This window comes from Vanellus vanellus (assembly GCF_965231255.1).
Source record: "Vanellus vanellus genome assembly, chromosome: 14".
NCBI classification, from domain to species: Eukaryota; Metazoa; Chordata; class Aves; order Charadriiformes; family Charadriidae; genus Vanellus; species Vanellus vanellus.
The window spans coordinates 19539974-19557269 of NC_138919.1; the positions used below are offsets into that span (position 1 = coordinate 19539974).

Sequence of the window (17296 nt, forward strand, 5' to 3'; positions counted from 1 at the left end):
TCTGCTAAAGATTTTTTCTTAATCTAACCCTTCTCTCAAAAGGTTTCTAAGCATCTTTTCAAAGCAAGACAGTTTCAGGTTTGTAGAGATTAATCTACTGTACATCTGACAAAATGAAAAAGCAGTGTATCAGGCTAATATTCAATTTAACTATAAATATTTACTCATTTGTGTAACATTTGAAGAACATGTTCACAAATCCCACTGTAATTATTTTAAAGCCTACTACATACCATATGTTACTGTATTTATTTTGCTCTGCTGATAACAGTCTGTCTTGAAAACTTGTTACTAACTCAGGTGCAGTCCATCGGAGAGGAACGAGTTTGTTCTCATCTGTCTCAATATAATCTTCCTAAATTATTGATAAAAAAAAAAAAAAACACAAACAGAAAAAGCATGAACTCCACTCATCTCTAGAAAGATCATCTATTCTGTTACATGAGCTTGCTATGCTTATTCGCCACTTATACTTTGAAAGTCCATTATTCAAAGGACAATCTAGTATAAGTTTATAACTTTAAAATGTGCTTGTTATAACCTTAGGCTCCAAATCCTTTAAAAAAGGTGGTATATGACTAGATTAACTTACCTTGTATCTACTGAATCCTATACCATAATCTCCTACTTTGACATTTAAATCGGATGTAAGAAAGCAATTCCGTAACGCCAAGTCACTGAAAAAGCAAACAAATAGATAGTGAGCCCAAAGCAAGGAGTCTTCAAGGCAAATTAAGACAAGCAGGTTAACAGAAGTGACACTTCTTAAGAGTCACGCCACAGCTTAAAGTATCAAATGAAAAGCCAACAAAATTTAAAAAATAAAAAAAAAATAGGACCCCACAGCGTTATGCACAGGTATAGGTTACAGTAGCAAGCAGCAGGCCCTAACAGGCCCAGATCAGTAATCCGAAGCAACCGGTGCTAAGGGTTCAACATCCACGAGCTGCAGTCCAGTCCCACAGAGCTCAGCCCTACTAAAGGCTGATGAAGCAAGCAGGGAAGAAAGGCGTGCTCCGGGAGAGACCTTCCTGATTCTCTCTGGATGAAACTGAACCAGTCCACACACTCCCCAAAAGACCAACTCACAATGCAAACCCAGGCGCAGCAACTGGGGAGACTCATTTCAAAGGAACAATTTTGATCCAAACTAAATGTTAAGATAGTTCTCTTGTTGCTTACATTTTCGTTAAGTTTAGAACCTATACAGGCCAACAATCTATCCTGTGTCTCGCTGGAATACTGCGGACACCACAGTTGTACATAAACACTCACCACCAGAAAAAACAACCAACTGCTAGAGTCTCTCCTTCCAGCAGGCTTAGTGGGTGAGATTCGTTTTGTGGCCACAAGGATATGACTGCCCTTAGGGCCTTCCACGATTTCAAGAGAGAATCGATTTAGAGCCACACAATCAAGCAGAATCTGTGTTCTGGAATCCAAATAAAACTAAACCTAGTGACAAGGCAATCGCATTTAAAGATTTTACACAAAAAAACCTCACGACTATTATGCTGCCCTTTATGAAAGGGTTCCAAATGTAGTCACTTGTCTGCAGTAGTGAAGTACACTCTTAAGCATTCAAACTACCCACGGAATTCATATGCAATTCCATCGTTCCACTAATAATCCTATGACGTAGATTACTTAGGCTCATCACGCTCTATAGAGTGAGGTAGATCCCTCTTTACCTAACATCTTGCATTTTAATTGCCATGAGCAAAAATCTGTCAACAGTTCAGATCAGGTTTAAGTACTTCACAATTTACAAAATGATACTAAGCAACCAGTAGTATTCTTACACCCACAGTTAAGTTCCTCTACGTAACAAAACCATACATCACACATGAACTAGAACTACAGATAGTCTTTGAAGTCGACCATTAGAAAAAGTAATGTATTCCATAGAAGTCCTTTAATAAATAAATCAAAAAGCTCTTGAATACACACAAAAGTTGTTTCCAGTTTCCACCATAAACCAGACCACAAATACTTACAGCCAGCAGTGCTGTGGTAATAACACCAAGAAGCTGTTTAAGAAAACCCATCGTGCAAACGCAGAAATTTATGCCAGCTGAATGAAGCCGCACGCTTACTACGGAACAGCAGCTGTGAGAGCAGAGAGCTCTGCCGACTAAGCGCTCAAGTATGGGGAGAACTCTACCATTGCTTCTGTGTGGCTTAAAAAAAAAAAAAGTCTCTGAAGTATGAATAGTCTGAAAGCCACACAATTTCCCTACGTCCAAGAAAGAAGAAAATGCTCCCCTTTCCAGAGTCATTGAACTACACAGGACTGAAGCACATTTGTAACTCTCAAGTACACCCAAAGCTTCCCAACTTGTTTTATACTACTTAAATAAATATCCTGGAAGAGAAGATAAAATGTTGGCTGCTTGCATTTACCACTAACAACAAAATCACTGATGCTGGAGCTTTACCACTAACTCTGACAGCATCAGGATAGTGTTGCTAGAAGTAAACATTTACAATGAGAATCTTGCAGATCCACAGGATAATTATCAAGCTTAACTGTATTTCACTGAAGAGGTACCGTTAAATTTAATACCTGCTGCTGCTGCAGCACAAGCAGTGATCACTCAGTTTGGGAGGTACGATCGGGACTACCTTCGAGTAACTTGAAACTGTTAAACAGGTTCAAAGAACAGCTCTGCCCATCGGCCACCAGGCGAGGCCAGGCTCTGGGGGGTTCGCAGGGCTTTGCTGTTAGGTTATAGCCGCACCTTTTAAGACTTCAGTCTCCCTTCTCCCTGAACGCAAGGTCTCCGCTTTCTCTGAGCAGCAAGATGTGCGTTGATAAGCTCTAGCACAAGTTCCTAACTTGCTGAAAGGGATGATGGTGCAAGTGCTGTTTCTACTGCAAAGAACAGACTGACCCAACATAAAACCAAAATAAAGTAAACTCCCTTGTGATACCCAAGGCTTCATCAGGTTAGCCACATTTGGGGAGCAAATACTCTAATATTTTAGTCACTACAAGCCTAAGGTTCATGGCCTCCAGGTCCTTAACACCTTTTCACTTAAAGCCAAAAAAATTAATTTTGGCATATTTCTGAGCAGTTAGTTTCATGAATACGTTTTCTTTCCAGCCTTTTACTACTGTTGCCATTCTTTCAGTATCGACCGCATTAACTTTAATTAAAAATAAAGAAATCTAGCATTTTTCCCCCCGATTAAAACCAAATTGTTCTCCCATTATGATTTCTTCTAAATCTGACTACCTCCATTACTGAAGATTAGAAGGTTACATGAACGATAAGTCAGCGAGAGAACATCTGCTTCAGCCAGGTTTTTCATCTAAAGTCAGCTTCTTCCTTACTGCATTAGCAAGGCAGCATTTAGTTTTTTCCATTTTTAGTAACAAAGGTACAGGATTAGCAAACAGAAGTTCTAAATTGCCATAACCTGTAAAAAAATACACAGCAGGTAACATTCATTCTAACTTCCCTCCCCCCAATAAATAAAGCAAATTTAACTTGGCCAAGAGTTAATCAAACAGCTACATCTTCCGGGTTGGCTTAGCAGTAGGTGGTGTTCTACGGGCTGCAAACGGAAGGAGGAGGTGATCAGCTTTCAGGCAGGCGGGAGCTGTAACACCACACTGCTGCAGCTAGATGAGCTGCATCTTCATTAGCATCTCACCTTCATGGCTTAGGATATGCAAGTCAGACAGAAGTTCGTTAAAACACAATCTTCAATACGCGCAGATTTTAATGAAAATATCTACATGAATTTTAGAGTGCACAGTAACTAAAAGCAATTTATCGGGAAAGCATACCTATGCACAAAGTTATGTTTATGCATTACAGCAAGTCCAGCAGCAATCTCGCACGCCATCCTCTGTAGCAGCATTATTCGTGAATCTCCTTTAATGTGTTCCTGCTCATTGCAGATGTAAGTTTTTAGATCTCCCTGTAAAAGAGGTTGAAAATACTTATCAGCATTAAATGCTGGTTCAATCTGAAAAATATTTAACGAAGAACCAACTAACCACATCACTTATTAGCCACATTTGTGCTTAATAAAAAAATCTCCTCAAATTTCCAGTCTCCATAAGGATTCTTACAGAAGTCATCTAAAGCATATGGTATTGTCCTTTTAAAGGGTTTTAATAAAATCATTTATTAATTAACATTCTAGATCATACTGCCACATAAAACTTAACTGTCATACAATAATACTTTCCATTGAAAAACAGTTTGACGAGCTTCTGTTTTTAGATGAGATGAGTTTTCAAGTCCTCCAAATCAGCAAAGCGGATTGTCTGGAATTTGCAAAGGGATGGAAGGGAGAGACCAGAGAAAGGGTCTCAGACACCACCAGCTCACCAGAGCCTTGGATATCAAAAGCATCGTGATACGCCCCACTCCAGGCAAAGAACGGAGAGGATGGCAGCAGTTTTACTGAACCTAGGCAATGCTGAGCAACAGACACAGAAGCACTCCATAAATTACTAAAGCATACACCATATGAAGCACTCCATAAATTACTAAAAGGAGAACAGCTTTGAAATAGAGGGAAAAATAACTGAAAGTTACGGAATCACAGAGTTTTCAGAGTTGGAAAGGACCTCTAGAGATCATCCAGCCCCACTCCCCTGCCAAAGCAGGATTGCCCAGAGCACATCACTCAGGACTGCATCCAGGCGGGTCTTGAAAACCTCCAGAGAAGGGGACTCCCCCCCTCCCTGGGCAGCCTGTGCCGGTGCTCTGTCACCCGCAACGTAAAGAAGTGTTTCCGTGTATTTGAAGGGAACTTCCTGTGTTCTAACTTGTGCCCATTGCCCCTCGTCCTGTCACTGGGAACCATTGAAAAGAGCCTGGCTCCATCCTCCTTCAGCCCACCCTTGAGATACTTCTACGCCATAATAAGTTGTCAAACATTCAGGAAAAACAAGACTATAGCAAGTGAATCCAAGCAAGGGAAGAAAACAAGTTTCTCATGCCATTAGTGTTCCCACTTTCAACCCAGTACTCCTATATTTTTGTTACTTAGAATATAGACTTTCTCTAAGTTTAGCAAATTGTTTCAGAGGGTATTTTTGTATTGAGACCGCACGACATATTACATCACAACTTGTTTCACCAGCGTAACATTCTGGGGTGTACCTGTCCGTGTCCATGGTCTGCCTAAACCTGGGGCCGGGCAGGAGCCCGCAGGGCAGCCCTGAGCCCGACCAGAGAGGTCTGTGCACTGGCTAAGGAGCGCTGCGATCTCCAGACAAGATTGAAGATCACTAAACTTCCTCCTCCTCTGGAGCACATATACATTATGGAGCTGTAACTGAAGCACCTAATTCCTCCTTCACGTGGTTAATTGACATGACCATTTACAATTCTATCAGTTCAAGCAGTAGATGTCTGTGTGGGGCATTAAATCTAACAGTGCAGTGACAGCTGAGGTGACTCACTGGACAGTCACAAACCTGCGTTATACTTAGTAAAATAAGAAGCAATGGGACAGAGTCTACTTAAAGCAGACAGTACTACGTAAAACAACTTCATTTTAATTTTTTAACACATGAATAGATTCTACAGTGCACACGAGCAGCTCTGTCTTCATCTGCTTTACGCATACTACTTATGCTGCAAGTAGCTACACCACCTTGTGAGAAAGCATGCCTAACTTCTGCGACCCTTTGATGTTGCAGAAGCCTTCAATACATTCTCTGTATCCTGTTTTTAGCTACTAATTAAGTAACTTTGACATATTTGCATCCTATAGAACTACACTTTAAAAAATGTAAGTCAGAAAAATCTTTTGGGAAACAATTACAGCTTTAACACCATACTGGCTCAAGTATAGATGTATAAACATTATATACAAACACCCCCCCCTTTCCTGGCACCTTGCCAGAGCAGATTCATTAGAGTGGAGTTCCAAAGCACTACACAAGAACAGCCTCCGTAACACGCACAGGTTCCCAGCTGTGCAGCCATTCAATGAATATAAGCACAAAACACGGAGCTTAACTGACTCTAGGTGGCAGCAAGCACTTGAAGAAAGTCAAACTCTCCAAAATTGTCATTCATTAAAACAGCAACTGGTTACTGGGGGTTTGTCCCAGGTGCATTAAGTCCCTAGGATGCCTGAAACACACTAAGGAATTACTCTTTAATATTTAAATGCACTAGTAACAGCAGTGCTGTGTGGCATCCCTTATTTATTAAATAATTCACGTAGACACACATTTTTGTAGTAAATACAACTTTTACAAAATCCAGCACCTTGAAATATACTGGTTCTATTTTCTCATTCTATCCTAATTAAGGCTACACTCAAGGTTAAAAAAATAAAACGGGGGGAGAGGTAGTATTGCTTTACAAGGACATTGCTTCTGCCAAACTGGGGGAACCAGTGAACACGCTCAAGTGCTGGACTGCCATCCAGAGGGACCCGGCCAGGCTGGGAGAGGAGTCCAACAGGAACCTTATGAAACTCCAGAAGGACAAATGCGAAGTCTTGCACCTGAGAAGGAAAAACCCCTTGCGGCAATACAACCCGAGGAGCGGCCAGCTGGGCAGCAGCTCTGCGGGAAGGCACCTGGGGAGCTTGGGAGGCAGCAAGCTGATCACCAACCACCCGCGTGCCCGGGATGCATCAACAGGACCGCAGCCAGCAGACCAAGGGAGGGGATTATCCCTTTCTACTCAGCACTTGTTAGAGCACATTTAGATCCCGTGTCCAGTATTGGCTACCCCAAAACAAGACCCCAACAACCAACAAACAAGTACAGCAGAGGGCCACCGAGACAGTCGGGGGTCAGAGGACTTCAGCACAAGGAAAGGCTGAGGGAACTGGGCTCATTCAGCCCAGAGAAAGGAAGACTTCAGGAGCACCTGACAGCAGCTGCCCAGCACATATGAAGTTATCAGAGACTGAGCCAGGCTCTTCCCTGTGCAGCATGGAGGGATGATGAGAGACAACAGGCATGACTTGAACCATAAGAGGTTCAGACTGAGTATAAGGAAAACTGCTTTCCACATGAGGACACTGGAGCTGAAGTGCAGGTTGCCCAGAGAGACTGCACAGTTGCCACCCTTGGATGTTTTCAGGCCCAGCTGGACAAAGCCCTGAGAAATCTGGTCTGACTTCAGGTTGACATTACGAGCAGGAGGTCGGTGTGGAGACCCCGAGCTCCTTGCTAGCCTCAACTATCCTATGATGTAGCAATACATCAATACTATTCCCATACTATTTTATGAGCGACAAAATGTCCCCTTATCGGACAGACATTTTAACACAATAAATAGCAAAGGTTATATGTATCTGAATGAATACAGTTCTGCAGAGTTCACTGCTCAGACAGCTGAATACAAAAAGCTCAATGATCATGTTTGAGGAAGGCTCCACTTTCTCTCCAACTTCCTCTGCTGCCTTGCTTCTTCCCTCCCCTCCCGGGACTCCATGAAGAACTAGATTTCGCCCTTCTTCCCATCCTTCCCAGTTCTAGTCAGGATCAGTGCAGCCGTCTTTCTAAGTATGTCTTAATATGCTTTTTCTCTGTAACAGCCAGAAGCCAGGGGCATATTTACACGCAGTACTCCTCGGTAGTTTTCTGGTTTGTGCAAATTGCACTTTTGGTTCATATGAACACCCAAACAAATAGCTAACGTGACTTTTTCAACCAGTAGGTACCGACCATAGGGTTTTAGAAGTGTAAACAGGTTACCAAGTTATGTCTACTGAAGTCGGAAAGCTACCTGCCAAGTCACACAATACCACATAATTGCTTCTTTTGGAGTTCTTAGACAACGAAAAACACTACCCCTGTCCCTCCCCCTCCAGTGTTTCTTTGCAGTGTAAGTACTCATAGTCACCACCATTAAAATGCCGGAAAGTAGTGTATGGTACAGAGCACCTATACCGCCAGAAAGTTGTTTAGGCACATGTAAGTTTAAGAAACTTTATACAGTTCTGAGAGCACAAAAAGTCTTCAAACCCAACAGATGTGATTTCTGAAGTTGTCATGAACTGTCAACCCCCCCTATTTTTTTTTTTAAACCACACACCACTGGCATAGCTACTATTTGCCTCACATTGATATCGACTATGATCATTAAACAGATTTGTTGAACTCTGGTTAAGAAGTTTCCATTGCAAAGATTCTTTTTTGATTTGAAGATAATGTTCTCAAGTGGCAGAAATTAGAAAAAGCCCAAACAAGAGAAAGAACAGCCACTGCAGGCAGGCGTCTTCCACTAACAGCAACATCCTAAAGCAAGCTACAGGGCATGCTAGGCAAATACTGCATCCCGCTGACCTCATCTGCTCTGGGAATTGCAAGACTTGAAGAATTTCTGTAAGAATCTGAGAGGCAAATCAGCCTCACAATAAACACGCCACTTCCACATTTGAATAACTTTCCTTTACTCATAAATTATGCCAATCCATTAGAGGATTTGCTGTGCTGACAGAATGCTGGCCACACTTGGCTGAGTAATATATTAAAGTTAATAAGCCAGCTATCACTATTTTTAACCTGGCATCATTCTACAATGTTTAACAGTGAACAGTTAACTATTCATAGAAGACTGCACCGACATACTAAGCAAACTAATACAGGGGCTGGGCTTAAGAACTTATTGAGCATTTATTTTTATATTTACCATTTTTACACCATTTTAACACAGGCAAAGGAAAACTAGGGTTTAAAAGCTTTAAATCATTTATGTGCAACTGACCTCTCTTGCTCCTTGCCCAGCTCTGCGAAGCAAGGGACAGAGCACCTTGGATTACATTATAAATTAGGCTAAATGCTAGCAACGACAGTTACTGCATATACAACCAAGCAATCCTGAGTAACAGAAATGTGTAAGTAGTTTATGCAGCCAAGAAAACAAGTAAGTTAGCCTGCATGACATTCAGCATTGCTGCCGCGGCAGTCAGCTCTGGTATCTCTACACTAGTTCCCAGTGCCTCTGGTCGAGACGTTTCAGTGCCAAGGAGCCTGGGAACTGGTAATCCAACAGGGCTGCCTGAGCAGCCAAGACAAGGTCGAGTGGCCCTAGAAAGGCTACGAACCCTGGTCAGAGAAGTTGCAAAAAAGGGGGACGCACTGTGATAGGCTACAGATTTGAAGTACAGAGACAACAACCACTGTACCCTCTAGACTGTCAGTCAGTAGAATAGCCCCATTTCTCATTTAATATGCCGAACTTGCAAAATGAAGTCTAGATTGCTGAAAGAGCCTCAGAAGAGAGCCTGTCATCTGAAGACATTTAAATTTCCTTTCCAACACAGCTGACATATCTGCCACCTGTTTTCCTTAACCATTGAGTTCTTCGTCACATAAGGACAAGAGATTAAAACAAATTTATTCTTTGTTGTATATACATATACAACACCAGTAGCACAAGGTAAAGACCTTTAGCGTAGCAGTATACTACTGCTAGCAAGACAGGAACGTGTTTCTCATCCTTCCCATTTAAACAATATGTGGTGACCACAGACGCCACAACCTTTAGTCAACCACTCCCACTGCATCTGCCCATACGGTCCTTCTGCTGAAGGACCTTGTGTGTTTTGGAAGCACCTCCACACCCCCTGATTCACCTAACTTCAAAAAAAAAAAAAAAAGTACAAAAGAAGCTACTAGCTTTCGAGATCACTTACTAAAAGCCTGAAAAATCCAAGTAACTGCCACCCTAGCCGCAGGGATTTGAAGCAGCTTCTAGAATATCAGCCCACTGACACTCCACTAAAAATCAGTCTACTAAAAAAAAAAAAAAAAGCTATCCAGCCATACCTTCTATTCCAAATGGTGGTGCCGTCTGGCTTCCTTCACATTTCTCCCATCTTCATGTTTCTCCTCTCCCCTCACTCCAGCATTGCTCCCTCCCACGCTAGGCCCTGGACTGCAGCAAGGATCAGTGACATACGGCGACACGGAGCTCACTTACCGCACTCCTCTCGGTCTCTGCATAGAGCTGTTCAAGTGAAGGCTGCTTTGTCTGCCTAGCCCCTGTATATTTGTGTGCACAGTGAATAAGGTATGGCGGTGTCTAGGAGATACTCAGCTCTACCAAGTAAGAACTCTTCAAGCGAGCCAGACTTAGTACGAAAGTCATGTTTAACTCACTATAACATATAATTTTATAAGAACAAGTTTTAGTTCACTTGGAATAGAAATCAGCACAGGCATTTATCTTCCATTCCAAATAAATTACCTAACTACATTTGAATTTATAAAACTACCACTTTGGCTGTCAAGCTTACTGACCCCAGTTAAAGTGAAAATCTATTTTATCCCCTTAAGTAAAATCCTTTCCAGATTACTCTGTAGGATCATGACAATTTCTGGCATTAATCATCAGGCATCAAACGAGGATATTGGTTTTTTTTCCCAGTATAAAGTAGGGCAATTTTTAAAAGTTACTCCATCTTCAAACTCAAAGTTTAAATAGCATAACTATTTAAAAACATGGCAGCAATTAAATCTGATTAAATATTTGGATGCTAGACTCCATAAAATGCAATTCTCTTTCAACCATCCATTTAAAGAAACTCCAATTTGAGTAGCAGATTTAAAAACAGTAAGAAGTATTCCATTTTTACATATTGAAAAACTATAAAAGCCATTGTCTGGTTAACCTTAGGCACCTACTTTTTAATTCTTATCAAAACTGGAACATTTAACTTTGATCAGTCACTTAAAAAGTTCAGGCGTTTCTTCCATTTAGAAAAGAATGGTTTTATCAGTACTTCTGCCTCATTATTTTACCACAGCTAATAAATTTGAGCAAAAAGAGCAGTTATGAAAAAATATAATTATTTAAGGTCACACACTAACTGATGTTTCTCAAGAAAACTCAAAATTTTATGTTAACTCTTATTTAAATTGCTTGAGGTAACTGATGCAACTAGAACTGTATTTGTGCACCTGAGTTTAAAGGGAAATTCCGTAGTAGCGAAGCTGATAAAAAAGGATCATTCTGACCTTTATAAATGCAAACTATCTTACTTCTGAAAGACTTATTTCTTAATAACATATACATGCACTTCTGAGGTCATTTCTGTCTTGACATTTTTCAAGAAACTTAGCTTTAAATAACATTGACACCACAGACTTTAAAAGCAGCTACTGAGCCAATGTTTAGATAGCCCCCGGAGTTCTGGGTTGGTTTGTTTTTTTAATAATGTGTTATGCTACAATAAAGCAATTCAAGTCTTTCCAGACCACAGATGTATTGTCACATCCAAACTTTAGTCTCTGAAGACTCCCTGTACGCTGGGCACAGTTCAAAGTTTCTGTACATGCATACCACCCCCTTTCTCCCGACGTTCACCTAAGTTCCAACACATGCCCAGGAATGCAGTGGCTGAGCAAGGGTTTTGTGCAGCCATCCTTCCCATCTCCAGTGGCCTTTGTGGCACTAACAGCAGAGCAGGAAGCAGTGAGAACACCCTTCACTGTGCTCGGAGCATTTCTTTTGGTGTTCAGGAAGCATAAGAAGGCATTTGCCTGGGGTGGAAGGGAAAGGAAAGAAAAGAAGGACAAAAGTAGGGAAAAGAAGAATACAGTAACAGAAAGGATCAGGAAGAGAACAGGACGATACTGAAAATTCTAGCTATTAGAATACACTCATTACCAATTCTGGAAGTGAGCCCACCATCGCATTTTAGCCAGAGCTGCACAGCACAGGTAAAATTTGGGCACTTGGGGAAGGAAGGGGAGGGAGGGAGGGGTGGTGCAGAAGGGAGGAAATTCTTTCTGTTTCCTCAATTAACATTTTCATAGAAATGGTTAATAAAAGCACGTTAAGGTTGCACAGACAGCAAACAGAATTTAGGATGTGTTTGTGAGCATGTGCACGTGATACCGGACTGCAATAAAAAGCTTCCTCCTGTGACCCCCTTTCCCCTCCAAGCTCCCTGGTACGTGATGCAGGCAGACTGGAAGAGACTAGTAATTCCCTTATCAAAGACGGAACAGCTATTTTCCTCTTCAGAATGTTCCACAAGTACCTAGAATTTACATGATGAATTGAAAAGAATATAAACAAAGATTTACACTTGTGGTTTTTCTCTAAACCAAAAAAAAGTCTGTCTTCTAACATTCTGGTTATTCAAAAAATTTCCCAGAAAGAAAACAAATCATTTTGGGTGGAGAGTAATAAATACACTACATACAGATTACACTAATGGAAAAAAAGCTGCAGTCTTTTGTGTAAGTGCACTTACCAAGTCACAGAATTCAAAAACTAGGAGGTAAGGAATGGCTTCCACGCATTGCCCAATGCAGTGGAGAACGTTTGGATGCTGAAGAATGCTAGAGTGAAAAAAATACAGTTAAAGCCAGAAAAACGATGCTATACATTATTTGCAGTGTAACGCAACACAACGAAATCCCTACCAGAAGCTTCACCACGTAACATTGGCAGGGGGCAGCGCGAACAGAAGGTGCAAGTATCCAAAGCCACAGATTCCATTTGCATAGAAATATCTCCTTTGTATTGCTGCAGCGTATCACTGAGAGCAGCTGAAACTCAGAGCATCTCAAAACCACAAAAGCCAGCACTGCCACAAGAAAGTCACACCCATCCTCCCACCATCCCGTACACCAAAAATAAGCGCATGCAACTGGTTCATGAACTACTCCGAGGAACCGATCTGGCTAAGAGCTAAACCTTTATTTAGCCAAGTTAGTTCCCAGCCAGATCAGTTACTTTGTCTAAATGGCTTCAAAAACGCTTGTGCCAATGCAGCAGAAGGCATGAGATTTCTTCTTCCGACAACCGCCAACAATTTAAGCCTAAATGCAAATATAACTAGGACATTAGAAAGCATCTAGAATAGGAAGCTCTCTATGACCACTCACCCGTAGCATATTCGGGCAAGGTAAACCACGCTACAAGGTATGTCTAGTGAACTACAATATGCCTCTCTTTTCCAGTCATCTACAAAAGCCGTTAACTTGTGGCAGTTAGCTCTTCAGAGAGTTCTCACTATTCCCAAACACGGGAAGAGAAATTACACTCCCTTTAATATACCAAATACCTTTCCGATACACAAAGGCTCAACCCCTAGAAGCGAGTATCCTCCAAGCATAACACAAGAGGAACAAAACACCAAGCAATCCTGCTTTATTGGCACTTCCAGTCCGATCAATGATTTCTCAGTTGTAGAGTACTGCTGGACTGAAGTTACTGTAATCTGGGGGGGGCGGGGAGCAGGAGGGGGTGGTGGTGTGTGCACAAGCCTCCTTGGAAGCTACCTGAACAAAACCAGTTTTTATCACTATGTTGCATATATTTTTTTGAAAAATTGAACTCTGAAGAAATCAATGTGTATCTAACAGCAGACAAAGTGTTGCCAGTTCCCCTGCTTCTAATGGGAAAGCCAAGCGCAGGAGTTAAACCTCGGTTCTCCGAGGCAACTAAGTAGGCGTAAGGTTAGTTTGCAACATCAGGAGTTTGTTCCAAAGAGCTCTAGAAGAAAACCCGATAAACCAAACCCAGCGTGTTTTCCCGTCATGAACAGTAACTACCAAATTCATTTAAGCAAAGGGCTTAATTTTATTTCTATGCAAACTCAACTGTTGCTCACTTTGGATTGATTGTATTTCACTTTTTAAAGACATGCACTTCAGTTATAAGGGAGGGAAATTAGAGACAATAACACTTAACAAAAGAACTGTCCAGAATTCACACGCAATAGTATGAAGCGTATGAGCTAACCAAGCTGTGAAACATTACTTACTAATATGGTTCTCCGTTTCTTAAAAACTGTTCTTGCTCCTTGGAACCTGCACTTGCCTTCAACTCCTTCACTATCACCCTTGCTACACTAGTGCCTGTGTAGATCTCTCCGAGCAGAACCTGGAAAAAGATAACCACTGTGTCTGATCAGAGGGAAAAAATTTTGGAGTTTTCCTGCAAAGAAAAACAAGAGCTAAAAACACGCTGTAAGAGAGATTTTCTGGCTTGTCAACGCATGCAGAGCTTTGATAATTAAACCCCATACTTAATACAACTTGACAACTGATCTACACATCAACTTTCAGAAAACATGTTTTCTAGTGAAGACCAATTATTTACTCAATATTTTTCCCTAGAAAGAATTGGCAATAACAGGAACGTATTAATTCAAATCCACAGAAGTAAAATGCATACCTAGTAAGTAACTCTAGTAAGAAACTACACATAAATTAAAGCTGCACTGATTAGTCCTGTGATTACAGTTACGAAGCACGTGCATGGAAAGATCTAATTTCAACTTCAGTTTTTCTTATGCTATTACTTAAGAATGCCATTTTGAAGGAAATACAGTAGCCTAGCTAGTCAGGAGTAAGACTCAAGCCATAGTAAAAAAAAAATCCCAAACTTCTCACCTTTCCAAACCAGCCATTTCCAATTTCCTGGATGTAGTTTAGACTCTGTCGTGCAACTTGGGACTTTGATCCATCTATCACACACAACGAAACAAATGTAACACATATCAAACCACCAAGATGGCCAGTTATCAACTGTTGAGGAAATAATGCAAGCTCCTACAATATTTATTCCCAATTACATGCACACATTCAGACTAAGCAGCAAAACCAAGTTAGGCATACATAAAGTATGAAGGAACGTTGTGACAATAACACTCAAGTGAAACTTTTCTCAGCTCCAGCTTTTAAATCATACAACACTCCCTACAAAGACACAGTGATTCTCCATATGACAAACTTTTTAGGTTTTTTATTGCATTCAGTAAGAAAGCAAAAAGGCTGAGTTCTAATTCCAATATAAAAGTGTATCAAACCCTGTAGTTGGGTGGAACAAGTCACAGAATCGTTTAGGTTGGAAAAGACCTTTAAGATCATCGAGTGCAACTGTTAACCCAGACTGCCAAGTCCACCACTAGACCATGTCCCTCAGCACCACGTCTAGACAACTTAAACACCTCCAGAGATGGTGACTCCACCCCTTCCCTGGGCAGCCTCTTCCAGTGCTTGACAGCCCTTCCAGTGAAGAAATGTTTCCTAATATCCAGTCTAAACCTCCCCTGGTACAACTGTCGCCTGTTCCCTGGGAGCAGAGACCGACCCCCCTCTCCACCCCCTCCTGTCAGGCAGCTGTAGAGAGCGAGAAGGTCTCCCCTCAGCCTCCTCTTCTCCAGGCTGAACACCCCCAGGGCCCTCAGCCGCTCCTCATGAGACTTGTGCTCCAGACCCCTCACCAGGTTGCACCTGAAGTAACCTACTTACAAACACTTCCTGCGTAAACGAAAGTAGAAAACCCAAGACAATACTCCTTGCTTGTACATCTTAACATTTATAGTCATACAGAAAGTTACCATTTTAAGAGAAAGGGTTTCACTGCTTTACTCTTCAGCCCAACTGCCCTACTTATAGCTGCCATCTGGAAGGAGGACATTTTCAACTAAAAATACTTTATGTGAAGAGCACAGAAAGGGAAAGGATAGAAAACAAGACCCAAATCTTGGCAGAGGGTGGACAGTTACAATGGCAGGCTCTATACTATAGAAGAGATTCAGCAGCGTTTACCTCTCTGCTGCCTAATTGGTTAGGAACATTAATAAATAGGTGTACACAAAAACTTTCCATCATTACTACTTGTCTGATAGAATTCTAGCCGATGTTTCTATTTCCGTAAACCGCGTTTACACCAGTATTGTTTTACTGGCACAGCTATAGCTGTGTAATACACTGTCAAGGTGCTCCCAAGCACAGAGAACGCACAGCTACATCTCCCCAGCATACCTTGCTCAAGTACACTGCCTTACTTCTGGCAAAATAACTGCTAGTAACAAAAAGCATAGTTTTAACAATTATGGCAACGTAGAAGAGCTGAGATAAAAATATTCAGAGATAATTTTCCCTCACTCATTAAAACACTGAGGAGTAACATTTCTTTTGTATTAAAGGCACACTGACAGTTTCTTGAAATTTGTAGGTTCAGAATTTTACTAGAAGTTTCCCATAACACCTAATGATTATGCAACACAAGCAATACATGTAGAAGTTATATGTGAAGTGGTACAATATGAGAACTACTTTATACTAAACTATGCTTGTACTATTTAAGATGCTTCTGTTTCCTATTACAAAAGCTGTATTTTAAAGAACGCATTCCAAAAAACCTTTCACGGGGAAATCTAATGCTCTGTCTTACTGATAGCACATTTCCAGCATGAGAAGTCTATAGTGACATTAAGAAAGCGATGCAGCTGAAACAGAAGCACTGCTGTCAAGTACGAGAGTCACTCCTGCTTCCATTTGAGGCTAATGGCTAAAATCCAGTGACAACTTCACCATGAAGAAAAGCACCAAAGAGCAGAAGTCACAAACGCCCTAGAGTATTTCAAACCCTTTATGTATATAGAGACATAATTAAAGTAGCCTGCGAGGTTTAGTTCAGCTAGTTTCATTCTCTTAAACTACCTTACGTGGCACCCTGCCATAAGCTAACATTTTTGAAGTAGTATTTCACATTTTATCCTATACTTCACTAAATATATTTACTCAGTTTATGTAAGTTTGTAACAATCAACGTGTAACAGTAAAGTCAAACATAATCAGCTACATTCCATTTTTCACACTGAAACTGCCGACTTTCGTTTTTTCACTAAATAACAGTATTTTACCTGTACGAGATGGAAACTGGGAGGGTGTTGGTAAAGTAATATTGGGAACTGAAAGAGTAAACACTTCTGCTGGAGACTGAACAGATGGAGTATCTTCTGCTGGAGGTGTAAAATCTATTTCATCATCAAAGTTATCTTCAAATTCCTGAAAAACACCCCAAACTTAGTAAACAAGTTGATCTTTGTCTTAAAATTAGCACTAATACATTTCTTCTAGCTTGAATGTTAGAGGCTTAGCTTTTTTCCAAAGACAGTGACAGATTTTTAGTTTTCTATACCTTATTTTCAATTTATTACTGATTTAAAGAGATTAAGTATCAAGTATTGCTTTTAACAAAACAGGTGGGCTGTTTTTTTATTGGGTTGTTTGTTTGTTTGTTTTTTACTTTAAAATGCTATCCCTGACTTTGAATGAATCACCATGAATTGCCGAGGCCAAATATTCTCCACTTAGAAATGAGAGAAAACTCAATTTTAGGAACACCAATAACTGATATTCCAGAGGTAACTGTTTTCTGATGATAACAATTTTTCCTCAAGAGTTTTGCTAGAGTGGATATTTATCTTCAGCATTATTATTCAACAGGAGTGTCTTAAACCCTGTCAGCAGACTAAGAAAAACAAATTAAAAGAATACACAGGAAAATGACAAAAAAGTTCTTTACAGAAAAATTGTTTTGAGGGT

At 40.8% G+C, this 17296-nt stretch overlaps 1 protein-coding gene across 1 annotated transcript in view; it reads right to left on the bottom strand.

Annotated features, from left to right (window-relative positions):
* LMTK2 (lemur tyrosine kinase 2) overlaps positions 1–17296 on the bottom strand; it is a gene marked incomplete at its 5' end in the record, with an annotated part of 40703 nt that overhangs the window by 8313 nt on the left and 15094 nt on the right. Inside the window, 7 exons of the mRNA XM_082490675.1 lie at positions 234–355; positions 593–677; positions 3797–3930; positions 12202–12289; positions 13720–13838; positions 14351–14424; positions 16612–16756. Coding sequence (XP_082346801.1) covers positions 234–355; positions 593–677; positions 3797–3930; positions 12202–12289; positions 13720–13838; positions 14351–14424; positions 16612–16756 — 767 coding nt within the window. The remainder of the gene's footprint in view (positions 1–233; positions 356–592; positions 678–3796; positions 3931–12201; positions 12290–13719; positions 13839–14350; positions 14425–16611; positions 16757–17296) is intronic.